Source organism: Coptis chinensis, chromosome 9 (assembly GCF_015680905.1).
Source record: "Coptis chinensis isolate HL-2020 chromosome 9, ASM1568090v1, whole genome shotgun sequence".
NCBI lineage: Eukaryota > Viridiplantae > Streptophyta > Magnoliopsida > Ranunculales > Ranunculaceae > Coptis > Coptis chinensis.
The window spans coordinates 9,447,992-9,468,120 of record NC_141464.1 but is presented as its reverse complement, the minus strand read 5'-3'; the positions used below and the strand labels follow the sequence as shown (position 1 = coordinate 9,468,120).

Sequence of the window (20,129 nt, the reverse complement as noted above, 5' to 3'; positions counted from 1 at the left end):
CAATCATTCATAATGCCGATGGAGAGTTAGTTTCCACTCGAATTCCTATAACGTGGCAAATTTGTATTGATTATAGGAAGCTTAATGCTATGACACGTAAGGATCACTTTTCTTTACCCTTTGTCAACCAAATGCTTGAACGTCTAGCCGGCCATGCTTACTATTGTTTTTTAGACGGCTACTCTAGCTATTTCCAGATTATTATTGATCCTGATGACCAAGAGAAGACTACATTCACATGTCCCTTCGGTACGTATGCATATAAAAGCCTTTGGCCTTTTTAATGCACCTGGTACTTTCCAGCATTGTATGCTGCATATTTTTAGTGACATGGTGGAGAAATTCATGGAAGTATTTATGGATGATTTTTCCATTCATGGTCATTCCTTTGAAGATTGTCTTTCAAATCTTTCTAAAGTTTTGAAACGGTGTCAGGAAAAGAACTTAGTCTTAAACTGGAAAAAATGTCATTTTATGGTCACTAAAGGCATAGTTTTAGGCCACATAATTTCTAAAAATGGAATAGAAGTAGATAAAGCTAAAATAGATCAAATATCGTCTCTGCCTATACCACAGACTGTCTGTGAGATTAGGGCCTTTCTAGGCCATGCAGGTTTCTACAGATGTTTCATAAAAGATTTTTCAAAAATAGGTAAGCCTTTAACACAATTGCTTTTAAAAGATGTCATTTTTTTTATTTTAATCATGACTGCAAACAAGTTTTTGAAACTTTGAAAGCCGCTTTAACCTTTGCACCTATCATACAACCACCAGACTGGTCAAAACCTTTTGAACTTATGTGTGATGTTGTTGGTGCTGTGCTAGGATAGAAGTTAGATAATAAATCCACAATTATTTTTTATGCTAGTAAAACCTTAAATGATGCTCAATGCAATTACTATACACTACTACTACTGAAAAGGAATTTCTAGCCGTTGTTTATACCTTAGATAAGTTCTGTCCCTACTTAGTTCCACGACCATCATCTATACAAACCATGTCGCTCTTAGGTACCTTCTCACGAAGAAGGATGCTAAGCAGAGATTGATCTGTTGGATTCTTCTCCTAACTGAATTTACCTTAGAAATTAAGGATAAAAAAGGAGATGAAAATGTAGTTGTAGATAATTTATCTAGGTTAACTAATGAGGACGGCAGTGATTCTGAATCGATATCTGACTCTTTTCCAGATGAGCATCTTTATTCAATTTTTTCTACACCTTGGTATGCAGACATAGTAAATTTTTTAGTATCTGAGATCATTCATAATATATGGACCAGGAATGAACGCAAGAAATTTTAGGCAAAAGTTAAGTTTTACTACTGGGATGAACCCTACCTTTTTAAATATTGTGCAGATCAGATAATTCGTCGTTGCATTCCCCAGTGGGAGCATAATGAAGTCTTATCCTTCTGCCATGAACAATCATGCGGGAGTCATTTTAGTGGAAAGAAAACTGCCGCTAAAGTTCTTCAATGTGGTTTTTATTGGCCGACCCTGTTTCAAGATGCCCATGCACACTGTAAAGCATGCATTAGATGTCAATAATTTGGCCGTATTACTCAACGTAATATGATGCTCTTAAATCCCATTCTTATAATGGAGATTTTTTATGTCTGGGGTATAGATTTTATGGGCCCGTTTCTTGTTTCGTATGGTTTCATTTATATTATTGTAGCTGTAGACTACGTTTCTAAATGGATTGAAACCATGGCTTGTCGTAATAATAATCATAAAACTATAGTTTTGTTTATGAAGGAGTATATCTTCTCACGTTTCGACGTTCCTAGCCATCATTAGCGATGAAGGAAAACATTTTTGTAATAGAGTTATTAAAGCTTTAGTCAAGAAATATGGAGTTGCCCATAAGGTGGTGACTCTGTATCATCCTCAAACTAGTGGTCAAGTAGAAGTGCCCAATAGAGAAATTAAAATGATTTTAGAAATGACAGTTAATCCTGATAGGAAAGACTGGTCTAGATGCCTAACAGATGTTTTATGGGCATATAGAACAGCTTTTAAAACACCTATTGGTATGCCCCCTTACCGCTTAGTTTTTGGTAAACCTTGTCACTTGCCTGTTGAGTTGAAATACCGTGCCCTATGGGCTATTAAAAGTTTAAATTTCAACATTAACGCCGCTGGTGTCAAGCGCAAATTACAATTAAATGAGCTTGAAGAAATCCGTAGCGATTCTTATGATTTAGCGAAGGATTATAAAGCTAACATGAAACGTATTCATGATAAACATATTTTGCGTAAAGAGTTTGTTCTTGGTTAAAAAGTTTTGTTATATAACTCACGTTTGCATATTTTTCCTAGAAAATTAAAAACACGTTAGTCCGGACCTTTTCTGGTTACTGATGTCACTCTTCAAGGAGTAATTACTTTGGTAAATCTCAAAGACAACAGTACCTTTCAAGTAAATAGCCAATGCTTAAGAACATTTCCACGAATTTCGTTTGCCCACTGTAGAAGAAACCCTTATACAATACCCTATTTATAAGGATTGACCTCTATACTTGGTGTACTTCCTAGCCATATTCTATATTTTGGGAGTACTCCATTAAGGTAATTGGACCCTCATTTTGAAGTGTGTGGTTGTAAGTGTCGGATCCTTAGTCCACGTTCATGTAATTCACGCATTCCTTTCTTGCAATTTCTCTCGTTTCTTTTTTAGTAGTGTTTCTCTATGGAGTGATTTACATTTTTACTTGCTTTATTCTTGTATTTTTCAAAAATCATTTTCATAAAAATTAGAAAATATAAAACACATAAATATTAGATAGATTAGAAAGTCTAAGGTATCTGACTTTAAAAGACCTTCTTTTTCACCACAACAATTTTTTTTCCATTCTATTCTAAAATTTTGTTTAGGGGTGGGTAATCACCCTACCTTGTTCTCTCAACTTCTTATCTTTGTTTATGTTGCTTTAAGTCGTTCAGATTCGTGTGACACAATCTAGTATTCTAGATTTCTCTTCACCCTCATAACTTATGACATTTACGCATTTTGAGGCGTTCTTCCACCATTTCATATGTCACCCACAGTTGGATTTGAGTTTTTCCTAGATCATTAGACAACATTCTTCATGTTGATCATTTTCACAACTCATTCGCAAAAATCGGACTGCTAACGAATCAGGAATCTTAATTAGTTTTAAGTTTACGAGGCAGCAGGACATGATGGGTATTATTGAAAAGATTTGGGCTTGGGCCAAAATTCATTTTTCCACCCAACCCATGATATTTACACCCCACCGACTATCCCATTTAAGATCCAACATCGGCCTATTCACTTCATCTTCTCAAACAAAATTAAACCTAACCTAAATCGATCCAAGCACGCATCACGCCTACTCAAAACTGAATCCAACCGCGCCCCGCGCCTCCTTCAAAACAGACCTTGTCCAAATTTTTATAGCACCTTCCCACCATCATCCCCTACTTAAACCCCTACCCATATTCAAAATCCAACCTACCAATGGCCCGACCAAAAAAAATCATGTCGGGATCCGCATTTAACGCGGAGATATTCCATCCATTCTACGGTACGGGGATGCGTTCTAGAGGGTGGGATAGAATGTGGTACTCTACTAAGGAGTATTACCATGAGGATTTGGTATTGAAGTTTTATCGGAATAAGAGGATACTTCCTTCATGGAGGATGTTTGTGGATTTGGACGGAGTTCACCGAGATGTGACTCATGATTTGCTGGCTATCATCACTGGGATACCCGCTAAACAGGTCACCCTGACCTTACAGATATCCCAGTTGACTGGAGTGCATCAGCTGATGCTAGAGACGCTGCTTGAGGGTCGATACAATGATCGTTCTCACTGTGCCAGGCAGCAGTCACTGAGGATTAACCAGGTGGCTGTGACGCAGTGGCTAGGAAAGAATGTTTGTAGAACTTCAAAGCCGAGTGAGATCAGCTTGTCATTTCTGCACATTCTTTGGGTACTGCAGAACATGATGTATGGTTTTTGCCTCATTGATTTTATATGTGATGAGCTTATGGCTGTAGGCCTAAGTACTGCACCGTACTTGTTTTAGTTACCAAGATTATGTTATCTTGGGGTTGCGTGCCTGAGTCACATAGGACTCATATTAGGCTTCACTCAAAAGCAAAGGCGTATAGTGGTTGTGTCCAAAGGAATTGGACACTGCCTGAAGAGAGAGCTGATGGTTTAGATGAGGATGAATATCCAATTTGTTTTGCTAAGAATGCTATGGATCGTGCTACTTCTGATATTGCACGGTTTTCACTACTCCATAGCGGGATGCGCACGCTTTATGATCATCAACAAAACCTAACTTCGCTCTGTGAATCGATACAGAGGCGTCAGGGTTCCATTCAACGTGATCACCGCAGCTTAGAGCATAACATTCGCACCATAGCTGATAACCATGCCGACATGCTTAATTCTATAGAGAATATGGAAGAGGCGCATGCAGCTTCTCAGGCCGAAGTCTTGAGACGTTTACCCCAACCAGGAGGTTCGCCTTCTTCTTCTGATTCTAGACATGAGCATCATCGTCGTCATCCTGTTGATGGTTCTGGACCTTTTTCTTCCCAGGGATAATTTATTTATATTTGATTTGTTGTGATGAATTTGATTTATAATTATTTTTGTTTTGTAATAACTATTTAATTTTCGTACTTATTTTAAATTAAACACTTTAGTTTAATTAATTGTTAATTTCATTTTTAGTTAAGTAGTTAGTATTTATTTGTTTATGTGATTATTTATATATGCATGTATTGTTAAATTTAATGCATGATTAATCACATATTCTTTACCATATAGTTTTTCTGTTGATATTCAACATGTTTAGATAATTTAATTTATCAATGTCATGAACCCCCCTCTCAAATTGTTTGGGGGTTGTATATTTTAATATATGTGAACTTATGAAATTGCATGTCTTAAATCACATTTCTATCAGGTTTAGGCCAAAATATAACAACCCTTGGGCCTTGTTGAAATTAATTGGGACCACAATGTAATTAGGCACCTGATATTTGGAGGAATTTCAAAGTTTCGCAAAATTTTAGAAACTAATCTAATAAATAAACCCATTATATGCAACCCATGGGCCTTGTTTCATCAATTTGGGATCCATAATGTAATTAGGAACTTTAAATTTTGTGAAATGTCAAAATTTTAGGGAATTTCGGAAGCTAATCATATATAGAAATTCCAAAAACTGAAATAGAATTCATATGTACGAAACTATTCTAAATATATGTTTTTTTCACATCTTTTATTTTAGCAACAATCCGGCCTTAAACTTAGCAACCAAACACTATAAAATCAATCTCTAAGCATGTAGGTTCATAACTGAAAACCCCAAACACATTGCTGCATCTCAGAGCGCGCACGCGCCTCACACAAGACCAAACTTAGTGCGCACCGCACTCGTATTAAATTGATATCAACATTTTTGATTGCGCACCGCGCCCACCCAAGGGTTATTCCAAGTGCGCACGCGCCCTCACCGCAAACTTTCAGGCTCAGATTTCTAGGTTCCACTTTTCTAACTTCCAGTACTTTAATTCATTACTCGGTTGTTATGTCTATTCCAAAAATTATACCGAAACAATCTTTTTATGATTTGCTTGATAGTGACACTTATGGCTTTTATTTCGACGACATGATTAACCAATTAGGTTGGCACCCTCTATTGGTATATCCATGTGATACTTATTCACATCAACTTACTGCTTATTTCTATGATAATTGTAAATTTTATAATAACCAAGATGGAGAACAAGTGTTCTCTGTCACCATAAACAATGAAATAATGGATTTAAGCAAATTTTTGTTAGCATTGGCTCTAGGACTTTCTATGCCTCCTGGCCAAGACACATGGGATTACATGTCGGATAATGCCTTCTATTATAACTATGCATACTTCCACGAGACTTATGGGGCGGGTGTTTTCCGTTTAGAAGACCGATGCCAACATAACATAGCCCTTAAAAGTCTGTCCCTTAACATGGGTTCTACTATGTTTTTCATTATGCTCAATATATTAGGGTAATGACATTTTTCAAATGTGAATAGCGCCACATGTAACGTCTTTCTTACTTTAGCTGAGGGATGTATGCTCTTTGATATTCCCAAGACATAGTGTCTAGTTTAGCACGAGCCCATACAATGAGGCATGAGTACCTTCTTATGCCTGTTATGGTTTGCCGTATAATCAGATTCTTTTTTCCTGAATTCTATACACACTTCACTGATTGGGTTAAGGTTGATATAATGCGCACGACCAATGCTATAGTCCGTTCTTTACGTGTTATGGTTTGGCCTTGCTGGCACCTACAACCTCACCTAATAGCCCATGCACCCCGTCCGACCAAATTGCACTAAATAGGTTGGCTAGGGTAGATGAAAACAGGATGAAGGCTTGGAAAGTAGTCATAGATATGCAAGACTTAAATGAGCCTCATTTCACAAGTGAGGAGCAAACGGAGGAAAATGCATGATTAGAAAGAACTATATATGGTAATATTTATAATTTCTTGTTAGAGTCCGCTTATGTCCCAAGCGACTTTTAATCCATGTTATCTCCATAATGGATGGAACTCATATAGGAGTTGCGTATGCATTTTATTATTTATAGTTGTATCGTTTAGCTTTCTTTTACAGGTGCTACTATTTACAAGCACGTTTCTATGGTACTCTCTATCATTTATTTTCATTCCATATTTTGTGGACAAAGCATGATTCTGTTTGGGGGTGGTATAGAAACACGCTGTAAATGTTTAAGCACATATTAGGTTGTATATTATGTATTATTTGTCATATAAAAAAAAATTAAAAAAACATAAAAAATTTATACTATGCACTTAGGATAATGATATTATTTCCTTTTCCATGATGATATTAGTCTAGAAACCTCAAGTAGTAATAGAATTAAGCGTAGTTCTTAGAAACTTATGTTAATACGTAGGTAATAGTCATTGCATCTTTTCATTAACATCTTGCATGAGCATGTATGAGTGTACTTGGCAGTATTTTTCTGAAACCTAGGTTAGACTACTTAAATTTTACATATCCTGTGAGATTCTAGCCTAAAAGTCTCATATGAGTGATTATTTGAGTGATGACACAAATGAGACATATAATATGAGTAGAGAAATCACACATCCACTTACTTGATTACCATACCATATCCTAAGCGAGAATTTAGTCCCTCTTTGGATCGATATAGCTAAAAATTCATACCCATAAGTAATTATCCGCTAGTCGTCCCTCTGAGCCTTTCATTTAGCCTTTTCACAACCACAAATCCTTTACCCATCTTTTAAAGTAATAAAAATAAAAATAAACCTACCCATCTTTGAATGAGTATGAGAATAGGATGAGTAAAATAAAGAGAAAAACCTGTGGAAAACCAAAAATTAATTAGTTGCTTCATAAAAGAAAAAAATAAAATAAGTTTCCATCAAAAGAAAAGAAAAGAAAAGAAAAAGAAAAATAGAAAGAAAACAAAAACTCCAAAAATAGAATAAAAGGAGTCAAAAAGTCAAAATAAAAAGGCTAGGGATGGAAACTAAGTAAGTGTAGAAGCAAAGTAAGAATAATGTTTTCTCTAGTTATATATAATTGAAGACCTTATTATCTCAGACTTGTTTATTTGAATATCCATTCTGTTTCTTCCTAAACCATCACCTCAACCTCGTATCATCTAATAAAGACTTCTAGCTCAATTAAGATTAATTTGGTGTGATAGTAAGTGGTAGATGTGATTGATTGACCTCGGCTCCTTTGGACATCATTGAGATTGTGAGAAAGCGTGTGCCCACTACACACTCACTACACACTGGAGTGAGCTAGCTTGAGTGGAAAAATCAGAGTATTTTTGTCTTGACAAATTGTGAGGACCTACTTAAGGACGCTATTCCAAAAGTTTCAGAAACGGACATGCCATTATATTTCATAACATAGTTCATAGCATGCATGTATATTTTTAGATGATTTGATTATTATGCGTGTATTAGATTAGGTTTCAAAAGTATTGTTATTATTATATTGTTATAGAGATTTATAGATATCTGAGATTAATTAGGAAATTTTATTTTTATCTCTTAGTCGTTGTAGTATAAATGAAGTTTGTGAGTACCTTCTCTAGAAAACTCTCATGAGACTATAACTCGTCCACTAGGGAATTTTTAGTGGTTTAAGGTCTTATTGCATATGGTCAATGTAATCGCACTCCGCAAAACGAGATTAGTTAGGACCACATTTTTGGCCACTTATCTGTTTTTATTTCTCAAATTTGCTTGAGGACAAACAAAATGTTGTTTGGGGGTGTGTGATAAGCACCCAAAAGTGAAGTTTAAACCCCTTAATAGTACTCTATTTAGGCCAATTATGTTTATAATAAAGAAGAGTTAGTAATGTTTACGTGTTTTTGTGCATTTCAGGACTTGAAGTTGATTAGGTGACTAAACACACTACTTTTGCATGGAAAATGAGTTAATATGATTTCCAAGGAAGTTCTACATTTAAAGCCCAAGAATTATGGAGAAAAGCCTTTTTCAAGCCCAGTCAAAGTTAGGAAGTCAAAGTCAATCCGGATAGAAAAAGAACAGAAAAGTCAATAGAACTTCAACAGGCCGTATCTTTGGACTTGGGCCTACTTTACGTAAAAACGACCATCTCGGAATAAGCTTTCCAATGGACCTGGCCTTGCCCCAATCAGAGCTATAAAAGTGGACGAAAAGGGTACGGAAGTAATTTCCATTAGCTGTGACCCTTTTAGACTTAACCTAATGGACTTTGGGCTCACTTTAGAGGCCCAAAGTCCCCCTTTTTGGCCCATGCACGAAAATGTAACCCTAACCCTCTCCTATATAAATAGGGTTATGGCTAAACACTTCAGATCTCCTTCCTTAACTCTTCTAACTCCCCTCTTTAATTAATTTTAGTTTAGTTTAGTTTTAATTAGTTTTATTTTCATTAAGGTTAGCAATTGTTGCCACCATTAATTCCCATCAATAAAAAATTTAGTTCTTCACTTAATTTGTCTTTTCAATTATGTCTTTAGTTTATTTAGTTAATACGATTCCAATTAAACAAGGTTAAACCTCCATTACAGGAGGTTTATGAAGCTATGTGAGGATGATTAATCATTAATATTTATTGTTTTGCAAATAAGAACTTCAAGTTTTTTGTTATGAGTAATTAGAGATAGAGCTCATAACAGAGAACAAGAGTATAGAGCTACCACCAAATAGATTTGTAGTGGAGCTACACTCTCATGCTAGTAGAACCTTAATCTGAGATGACTTGGTCTTCACTAGGGATCAATACAAACGATTCGATACTAACTAATAGTCAATCGAATCGCGTGGCGGATTAAACCCCTTATAACACATTATATCTACTGTTTTGACTCTTATTAGTAAAACATATTTGCAATCTAGATTCATATCCAAGTAGTGTACAACTAGAGTTTGGCGAACACGACTACTCTCCTCTTTATCACATGATTTTGATGAGTTTTATCTAATATTTTTCCACCATAATTTACTGTTCACGACATCATATATCTACTGTTCATCAATTCACTTTTAATTATTTATTATCACTTATATAGTACATAAAACCAAATGTTTAAATTGTTTAAGTTTGTCTTATGTTAGAAAAAGGAGAGTTGGGATCCCTTTTCCATAACTAGATCAGATGTTTGGGTAAAGGGACATACGAAAAAGAATGGAGAACCTGTGAATGCAGAAGTAGCTGAGAAAATGGTAAGATAAAGATTTGCTCTTTTACTGTTGATTGGTCTTACCCAAATTTTTAGAAAACAATACAAGAAATCAAGGACACGACAGCAGAATCTTCTTCCTCCTCCCTCCAAGATAATGCAATTTCACAAGTCTTTGGGCCTGAGCATCCTGGTCATGTCAGAGGAGTTGGATTTGGTGTTACTCCATCACAAATGGGTATCTTATTAGAAATCAAAGAGAAAGTTGTGCAGCTAGAGTGACAAGTAGAAGAACTATCAAGAAAGGTTCCAAGCATTGAGTCTGTAAAGGAAGAGATGCAAGGCGATATTATGCAAGAAATGCAAGAAGCGATAAGGGTAGAGATGCATGGAGCGATAAGAGAACAAATTCAACAACATATCCTTGAAAAGAAAGAGATGCAAGAGCAAATTATCCTTATGCAGAATTTAGTGAATCATTTGATGATAACTCAGGTTAGTGGTTAAGGGCTTGCAAAACATTACATATGTGCATCTGTTTGAGCATTTCCTTATATTTTCTTGCATTTTGTCTTAAACAGGGCTATGACCCAATGTTCAGTACAACTACAAATGATCGAAAGGTAAAACCATTTTTATTACTTTTGAATTTGTTTTTAACGGTTTTTAATGACCAAGTAGTATGATTATGTTTTTAAAGCTAAACAACCCACACATGAGTGACAAATGCAAGTTGTTCCGAATGGATAGAGGAGATGTTGTGGCTGAAGGGGTTTGGCTATCAGATAATCCCAACATCGTAGTGCAAGGAAAAAAACTCAGGTTTGGTGCTTCTGAGATTGAGGTAAAATTTGTGAACGATCCTAAGGCGAAGTTATGGAGACCAAGCAATGGTATGAAGACATTTGAAGATGCTCTATGCTATTCCATTGCATTGCCTACTGACCATGTAATAAAAGAAGGTAATTTAGCTACTAATGATATCAAGATTTAGTCAATAATTTAGAACTAATTTTTCATGGTGAAAATTCCTTTGTAATCATCTTTGTACAGGAATCTAGGATTCACATCCTGCTACTCAAGTTTTTGGGTTAGTTAGACTTACCCACCCACCCACCCACCCACCCCCAATTGCAAGATCCAACGGCTACGAGATGATTTTTTTTTAGATGAAGAAATCTGACCGTTGGATCTTACAAATAGGGGTAAGTCTTTAGGTTGGTATTTAATCACTTTTTTCTTCTCAAACTGCTTAAACCTTAAAAATTCCAAATTTTTGAGAATTTGAAGATCTGGGCTCATTTCAATCACCAAGGTAATTGACTTGGTCTAGTTTTATATCCTTTTTTGACATGTTGTGATTTTTTTTATTAATAAGTTGTCCATTTCTTGTTTTTTTAGTTCTTCTTGAGTGAGTGTAGTGTTAGACTTAAGCCTCTTCTACTAACAAATAGGTTATAACCTATGTGCATTTTTTGCATATGAGGGTTACTTGACTGAGTTACTTATAATCCAACGGATGATTAGGCTGGCTTTGATTGGTGAAAAGTTTCCTAAAGAATATGTAAATCTTTACATGGGATGATCTATGAGAAAATCTCCCTGAAAATGCTTGTGCTGATGTTTGAGTTAATAATGCAGCTTATTTATACGTTAAGTCAATCGTTAACAGTTTGCCTAACAATGTCTGTGCTGATGTCTCCTTTAAAATGCCTGTGCTGATGTCTTCTTTTAAAATGTTTTTGCTGATGTCTCCTTTTATTTATAATTGTTGGCTTCTCTTGCTTTATAGGAGTGTTTTGAGGGCCTTTATCTTTCTGTATGTACGTACTTGCATCAGTGTCACAACCTCCATAGAAATTTTGAGTTCACCACCAAACTGAAAAATTATTACTAAGCCAAAAGTTAGGAGTGAAACTTATGAGGATATCCATTAACATAAGCACAGCTTAACCATTTGAAGGTTGTGAATCCAATTTGACTTCAGAATGGGTTCTATTATTGACATAAACATATATTCCTGGAAACATCCCCACGCCAATGGCCCAAAGCCTCAAACCCGAAACACAGACACAAATAGTCAAATAGCTTACAAGTAAAGATAGTAGATTAGGATCCTTCGAAATGAACCTGGCCATATTCTGCTATCCTATTCGGAGCTGGTAGGAACCTGGACATAATTCTATTTTGTATTCGAATTTGTTGGGTATTTTGTGGATCATAAACCAGCTGAATAGAAAAAGGGGAAGCAAAAGAAGGGGTGGGCATTTCCGATTATTTTGATGGATTGCTATTTTCCATGGTTAGATGTTCATAGCATTTCTTTGAATGGTGCTTTGATCACAGAAGGGACTTAAAAGCCTGTGAAAACTTTAAGCCTACAGAAGGGCTTTCAGTAGCTATGGTGCTTCTATGATCAATAATCACATTCTTGGCGTGCTTCTGTAATAACTGTGCATGCCTTGTGGTAGCACAGCAAATCCTGAGTACATTCTGGCTTATTGTAGTGGTTCATACTGAAGGTTATATAAAGTTTTAAAATGCCACCTGATCGCTTGCTTGATCTGGTCATTGGTACTTAACTGCTGTTGAATTGGGTTCCTTTAATAATGCATTTGCTAACGTTTGAGTTAAGAATTTGTACTCTGCATTTGACTAATTATGGTTATTTAGTTAATAATGTAGCTTTTGCTTAGTTGCATTTGTAAAAATTCGTTGTCGCTATCTTTCTCTTCAAGTTCCTTGTATAGGAACCTGCTAGTGTAGTTTGTTTTACTATTGGAACTTGACTAGAGTTCTCATGGGATGCATTTGGGAGTATCATTGAACTGTTAGCACACAAGGCAGGGTATTATCTTAGTTGTGCCAAATAACGCCCCTGGGACTCAAAACTATTTATGATAATGTTCATGGAAACATCTCTCTTGATCCGTACTAGTTCAATTTGTTTCAACGTTTCTTGTTTTCTTTCATGTTTAGATCAATTTCTCCTTCTATTAATTGATTTCTCACTTTGAGTGTTGTTCTATTTCATGTTTATTTGTTTAATACTTAGATTGTTAAGTGAATGTTGAATAGTTTGTGAATGATGAAATGATTCAGTGCAACTAGTCTAAACTGATATAAGGTTTGAGTGCAATCCTTATGAGTTGTAGCGCTTAATTACTAGGTGCATATTCAGTCTAAACTGAGTAGTGAGTTGTTTTCTTTATCACAAAGGTCCATTTCAGTTTATGAATATCTCGTTTTCAGAAACTGTGTAAGTGATTATTATGTATAAGCATTGTTGTGATGCTCTTGGTCTCTCTATTTTTTTAATAGATGATATATAGTGAATATTCTCGTGAATCTGATGTTACTTACAAAGCTAAATTTTAATTAACTTATTTTGGGCATATGAAGCTCGCTTTGAAGTTTGTAGATACAGATCGAACAGTTTCAGAGGCAAGTTCACTTATTTTATTACTTGTTTATAGAGTGTTTGCTTCTGTGCCTTTTTCTGTTTCTTCACAAATTGTGTGATCATAATGTTGAATATGACATGAGTCCATTCCAAATGTAGCCTTCGTGAAATGTAGTTTTGGATGAAATATTGTTGATTGATACAGAAAGGTCAATATTACGGTCAGATTAAATAAGCGTTACTGGTGGGACACATTGCAATGTCGCTACTTTGCTTGTTGCTTTACATTACGTTTGGGGATTTTGTAATCGACTCTGTATGTGTAATAGACTAAAATGATACTTTGGTAAAACTCCAAGATGGTTAATGACATCCTCAGTTTCCAAATTTGTCTTTTTTTTTTTTTTTTTTTTTTTTTCATGTTTCCATAGTTCATTCTCCAAGATGGTTAATTTTAACATGTGAGTTGCCAAATCTGTGGATTGATGTAGTCACATGATCACGCCCATTTGGTAATCCACAAAAGCAAGTTTCTAGCATTTCTAAAGTGTTGCGATAGCTTAATTCATAACCCTTCCAAAATATCACGGATTTTGTGACATTTTCAAAATGTTACATAATGTACATTCGTAACATTTTATAAATGTTACAAACTTTGTAACAAGGGCTTTTACAACATTTACTGAAATGTTACAAAAGTCTTTTGTAACATTTCTAAAGTGTCACAACAGCTCTTTTATGTTGTAGTGATATCTCTTGAAATAAAACTAATTTTCTTCCATTAGCACTTGCAAATGCAAATAGAACTTCTCCCTGAAAGTTCCTTGCAACTCCTCCCGTACCATAGCTGCTGTCAGACACGGATCCATCTGTGTTTAATTTGGTAACACCTTCATCGGGCTTTAGCCAAATACACTGTGTTGGTAACTTAGTTTTGTAGTCCACAAGAACACCAAATCGATCAATGAGTATTCTATCTTGGATATACTGGCATAAACTGAGGTGAGCTAACCTTGAAGATATGTGACTGTCTCACTAATAAGCTTGTTCTTGACTACCCTCCATGGCTGAGTGGAATTGTTAAATCTCATGTTATTTCTTTCTTGCCACACATGACTGATAGTGGCACATGTGAATACTTTGATGATTTCAGCAGTCAAGGTTTTCTTACTGCAAATCATAAGAAGTTCAATCCATTCACCATTTGGGCTATGGGAATGAGTCCTAATTCTTAGTAGTTGTTTCACAGTCCTCAAAATATGTTTGGTATAGCTGCACTCAAAGAAAAGATGGAAGGAGTTTTCTCTGCCATTGTTGCGAAAGCAACATGTTGAAGTATGAAGTACCTCTTTTGTATAAGTCTATCTTGAGTAGGTAAGTTGCTAGCAAACAGTTGCCAAGCTGTAAAAGAATGTCGAGGCAGTACATACTTTCCCCAAACAAGACTATACCATCGTACCCTCTCCCTTGGAGCCTAAAGTGCATTATAAGCAGATTTGGAAGAAAACTTGCCGGTAGAGTCTGGGGTCCATACCACCATACATGAGAGAGGTAGTTATTGATCTCAGTACCAAGTATCAAGCTTTTGAGAGTTGATGGAGGTAGGTTGAGCACAATGTCATTCCAAGCACCATTAGAAATCAATGTACTAACTCATGAATCATCAGGGAGATAGATTACGCTTTTTGCCTCCAGATTTTCAAAGAGAGGGATCTCAGAGTACCATATGTCATGCCATAGGAAAATATCATCTCCATTGGCAATTAAGTGTCTAATGAATTTTGTAGCAGTAACTCGAGTTTCCAAAATGTTCTTCCAAACCCAAGAACAATCTTTTGGGACCTGCATCATCTAGAAGAATTTATTCTTAATGTGTTGAGCCTATCTCCATTGCACCCATAAACTTTCTCCCTTAGTTACAACTTTGAAGATAAGGCCACAGTAGGTAGCCTGATTCCAAATTTTTAAGTTTTAGATTTCAAGGCCACCTTCTTGTTTTGTGAGAGTAGTTATAGAACTACTTGCATGGTGCATTTTGTTACCCATAGAAGGGCCATTCCAAAGGAATTTATTGCATGACTTAGTAACATGCATGCTCAAGGATAGCCACAGGGAGTCCAAAGGTTCGAACCCAGTATATATGAAAGGACGAGAGTACAGAGTGAATGAGTTGAAGTCTTCTAGCATGTGAGTGGCACCAAGCTTTCCAATCTTGAATTCTAGCAGTGATTCTCTCAATAAGAGGTTGGCAATTTTGGATTCCAAGCCTAGTGGGGGTGAGAGGGAGCCCAAGATAAGTAATGGGCAGTGGAGCTTGATTAATTCCGAGAGAGTTTGCGAGAAGAAAGCTATCATTGACAGATAGGCCTCCGGTGAGCAGAGTAGTCTTTTGCTTATTCATAAGGAGACCAGAACATCCAGCGAATATACTCAGAGTCTCCATAACTGTTTCAGATGAGTGATAGTCACCTTTAAAGAACAATAACAAGTCATATGCAAAGCATAAGCTTATAACACCAGTTTTCTTGCATTTTGGGTGAGGTTTAATGGTGCTATTTCTCATATTCGTCCTTAACAAGTAGCTCAGAGCCTCCATGATAAGAACAAATAAGTATGGCGATAAGGGATCGCCCTGAGGAAGACCCCGTTTACCATGAAAGTAACCCTCAGGTTTGTCATTGATAATAACAGAGAAAAGTGGTGTTGAGAAGCAAAGTTTGATCCAGCAAGTGATCTTTGGAGGGAAGTGAAGTTTTTGCATCATATCTTCAAGGGCTATCCAATTGATAGTGTCAAAAGATTTTCTTATATCGACCTTGAGTGTGCAATGAGGAAAAGTATGTTTCCTTCTGTAATTTCTTAACAATTCATGAGAAATGAGTAAATTATCTTAGATGAACCTGCCCGCAATGAATGCAGGCTGATTTGTGTCCACCAAAAAAGCTCAAAAGAGGCTTAAGTCTGTTAACAATGATCTTGGCAACACATTTTTAAGTGGTGTTGCATAGAGCAATTGGTCTGAAATCAGTGAATTTAGAAGCATTATGAACTTTGGGAACCAAGCTAATAAAAGTGGAGTTGAGGCCAGAGGGTAATGTGTTAGATGCGAACACAAAAGAGATGGTCCTTGATGCAGTAATGGTTGAGTTTGAAGTATCTATCTTAAATCTTAAGATGGGTGGAATGGTGATGAATGAAAACAAGAACTTTTTAACCTTTCTTATTCATCTTTTTCTTCTATTTCTAATGAGTATTGAAAGACTAGTGTTTGAGAGATGAAAACATTGAAAACATGAAGTTGTTTAGGATTAAAACATGAAAGAATGAAGAGGAAAGAAGATAACTTTATCGCCAAGTTGCACTCATTGATGACTTCAATGAGTGCAACTAGTGTTCTTGAGATTGAATGACAAGAAATGTAGAGACAAGTTGATTGGAATGAAAAGATTGAAAACAAGGAGTGAAACCAAGTATTGAATGTAATGAAAACAAGAAAACAATAAAACAAGATAGATTGAAATAAATAAATAACAATACAAGAAAATAAAATGCAATAATGTAAATCTACCTAAGAAAACATGATAAAATTTGATATCAATTTTTGGGTTGTATTTGATAAAATATGTAAAATTGGATAATGTTTTTCTTTCTACTTTTTGCTTTTATACTCTTACTTTTACAATTACTGATTTGCCCTCTCCCTCTACAATCAAGACACCTCACTCCTTTGTTTTTTACTTTTACTTTTACTTTTCCTTTTTCCTTTATGCTTTTGTTTTTTCTCTTTCTTCTTGAGCAAGCTAGGTTTTGAGTAAGTCTTCTGATAAGAGCCAAAAACTGTAGTTTTAACCCCTTAACAATAATACTTTTAGACCAATTATACGAGTAATAAATAAGAGTTAATGTTAATTACGTGCTTTTATGTATTTTAGGTATTGAAGTCAATTATGTGCAGAAATGTGTCACTTTGGCGATATAAAGGAGCAAGGGTTGGTTATTAAGAAGTTCTGTGATTAAATGCCAAGACGGGCAGAAACAACACACAAAAGTCAGTAGAATTTCCAAAAACCGTATCTTTGGACTCAGGCCTTGGAATTGGCCGTACCTTATGTCAAAATGACCGGCTCGGAAAGAGCTTTCCAATGGTCCAAATATTGACCAAATCAGAGAAGTAGAAGTGGACGAAAAGCCTATTGAAGTCAAAACCAGCTGAAAAGGGCCCTGTGGACTGAAGAAATTGGGCTTTGGGCTAGATTTTCCGGCCCAAAACATGGACCCTCAGCCCATGCACGAAAATGTGGTCTCCTCTATTTCCACACACAAGACTTAGCTCTGAAGTATCAATTATGTTAGGATAGAAAGTAGTCATTAAAGCTTAGTTCTAGATCTAGTTTTTCAATTAATTAATTAGTTTTTATTCTTGTTTTAATTTCAGTATTGAATGATTGTTATTTAGTTGTCAGATCAATAAAATATTTAGTTCTTGATAATCTAATTTCGTTTTCCATTAATTATTAGCTTCAATTCTTAGATTTACTTATTTGTCATTATTAGTTTAAATCAATTATTGCATGAGTAGTTTCCATTTGAGTTTAAATAAGTAAAGTTCCTATCTTTTTATGATGCCTAGTTTTAATTCATATGGAAATGATAGTTTGATGAATCAAGGCTAAACCTCCATTAGAGGGGTTTGATGAAATCTTGATGAAAACTTGATTGTGTAGTGTAGAATCGTTGTAAGAGTCTATTCCACTCTAGAAGGTCGTTGATTCGCCATGAGAATGGGTTGGACTTCCTCACATGCTAGTTATGAACTGGTAGAGATGCCATGTATAATTAGGGATTAGAACGATCAATTCTTACTGTAAGAATGTAAGAATTGAATTACAACAATCTATGCTAGTTTATTAAGTTGGATTCAATTCCCTCATAATTCTTATTCTAGATTCAAACTTTAGTATTCCGTAGCATTTCGTAGTTGAATCATTATAATCCCATTATCTTGTTAGTATAAATTGCATCGTAGTATAATTCGTAAAACTCTCATTGACATTGGTAGGATTGATAGTCGTAGAAAACTTGAATGCTAAAGAACTAGGAGTGGAATGAATCTTCTATTCCAACTCTACTTCAATAGTATCGAGAGTAGAAATCTTTGATAAATAGTATACGTAAAAGTTTTAGTTTTACTTTCGTTTGAATTTCATCATTTTTTCATAGTAGAATTATATTCAATTTTATCGTAGTATCAAATGGCGCCGCTGCCATCTTAGTTCACTTTAGTATTGTTTTCTTTAGAATTGTTAGTTTTCCAAAGTCCCATAACCCACCCACCCTTGGTTGATTCTCACTGTGGTTGTCCATTTCAGCACTGAAAATTTTCCTCGCAGAATTACATGGAGCGCGACCCGCACCTTAGGCAAGCTAAATTGGAGCGCCACCTGCGCCCAAACACCTGGAACTCCACTTTTTGGCTGAGCACGACCCGCGCCCTGCCAAGGCAAAACACGAGCGCCCCCCACGCTGAAGTGACTGGACCTTGAGGTTTTCCCTGAGCGCGACCTGCGCCCTACCAAGGCTAACTTCGAGCGACCAGCGTAAACGCCTGGAACTCCGGCTTGACTGAAGCCACTGCGCCTTTACCTAGGCCTATTATCGAAGCGACACGCGACACTCTGCTGAAACTACCCGATTTCCACAGGTTTGTTTCAAATTTCCATTTCTTCAAAGTTTTCAGTGTTCTAACTTGTTATTCACACTGAGCACGCGTAAACAAGACGCTATTCATAAGCGAAGCAAGGAGGCATTCAGGTACTCTTTTCTTCCACACCTCGCATCTCCTATTAGAGGTTCATACTAGCATATCAGGATTGTTTGGAGTGTTGTTGTGTTTCGTTAAGATTGGGTTAGCCTTGCATGAGATTAAGGTTAGCCGAATAAAAAGCCTAACGTAATCAACCGGTAATGTCAACAAACACGCCTTTCTAGTATACCATTCACTACCCCTCTATCTTATATACCACACACACCAACTGAAATAATGGCTGAAGAAAGAGAGTCTCCTCTCTCTGACTTTTACAAAGCCTTGAACGATAGCCTTAAATCTTGCATCGTTCTATCAGACCCAGTGGGGGATTTCCGAATCCCCCCAAATATATTTAATTTGTTACCCGTTTTTCATGGGTTAGACCATGAAAAGCCTTATCAGCACATGTGTAGGATTGACTAAGTCTTTACTACATTCCACCATCCTACAGTTGGTGCTGAACAAATTAAACTGAGGGTATTTCCCTTCACTTTAACCGATAAGGAGGCGTCTTGGTTAACTTCCCAAAGCCAAATTTCGTGGACTCGTGGGCTAAACTTGTTCATTTGTTTATGGAACATTTTACCCACCGAAGACCGATGAAATGCTTTCGAGATTCATTTCTTTCGACAGAATCCTCATGAATCATTTTCAGAGGCTTGGAATTGTTTTACCGATCTCCTTATAGAGTGTCCACACCATAACCTCGCAAAAGACACGCTAGTTCGTGCCTTTTTCAAGGGACTGTACACCACCACAAGGAGGTGCTTGACATAATTAATGGGGGTAGTTTCCTCAGTAAGGGAGCCTCAGAGGCTTATAAATTTTTAGAAGATCAAACTAAGCGTAATAATAACTGGGGGGTAGTGACGATATCTCCCGTAACGCTAGTTCTTCTACAACAGTTAAGGCCGCCGGTATGTTTGAGATGAAACCCGATTCGGAACTTAAAAATTTAATCGAATCTCTCACTAAAAAGGTAGAGGCTATTTCTGTTCAACAACAGCCTATTCCCATCATGAATGTCAACACCAATCCATGTAATTGATAGGGTTATATAATAAAAGCATTACTTTTGTATTAACTCTAATTCTTTATATTTTGAATGAGAATCATATGGGCAAATATTATGCATATTATATATGTTATTAGTTATATGTATGTGTCTAATACTTTATGTTGTAGATGATATG

General features: G+C 36.1%; 1 protein-coding gene across 4 annotated transcripts; it reads left to right on the top strand.

The window, feature by feature from the left end:
• The first annotated feature begins 9,494 nt into the window (after positions 1 to 9,494).
• Positions 9,495 to 17,599, top strand: LOC147474704 (uncharacterized). Of its 4 annotated transcripts, XM_086584628.1 has the most exons (5): positions 9,501 to 9,770; positions 9,824 to 10,222; positions 10,309 to 10,350; positions 10,428 to 10,689; positions 17,063 to 17,599. In XM_086584628.1, exons 2-5 carry the CDS (start codon positions 10,064 to 10,066, stop codon positions 17,107 to 17,109), a joined length of 510 nt encoding a protein of 169 aa, XP_086440754.1. In that variant the 5' UTR covers positions 9,501 to 9,770; positions 9,824 to 10,063; the 3' UTR covers positions 17,110 to 17,599. The 4 variants fall into 4 exon arrangements, 3 of the variants coding, with proteins under 3 accessions (XP_086440755.1, XP_086440754.1, XP_086440753.1); XM_086584629.1 differs by lacking the exon at positions 17,063 to 17,599 and adding an exon at positions 10,781 to 13,482 and having other exon boundaries at positions 9,495 to 10,222; XM_086584627.1 differs by having other exon boundaries at positions 9,501 to 10,222.
• Positions 17,600 to 20,129: the final 2,530 nt, after the last annotated feature.

Bases quoted from the DNA above. Each gene is read 5' to 3' on its own strand.
- LOC147474704 (XM_086584628.1), top strand. From the start codon at position 10,064: ATGCAAGGCGATATTATGCAAGAAATGCAAGAAGCGATAAGGGTAGAG. The intron at 10,223-10,308 runs GTTAGTGGTTAA...TGTCTTAAACAG, and splicing joins ATCATTTGATGATAACTCAG to GGCTATGACCCAATGTTCAG. The intron at 10,690-17,062 runs GTAATTTAGCTA...TATGTATTTTAG, and splicing joins TGACCATGTAATAAAAGAAG to GTATTGAAGTCAATTATGTG.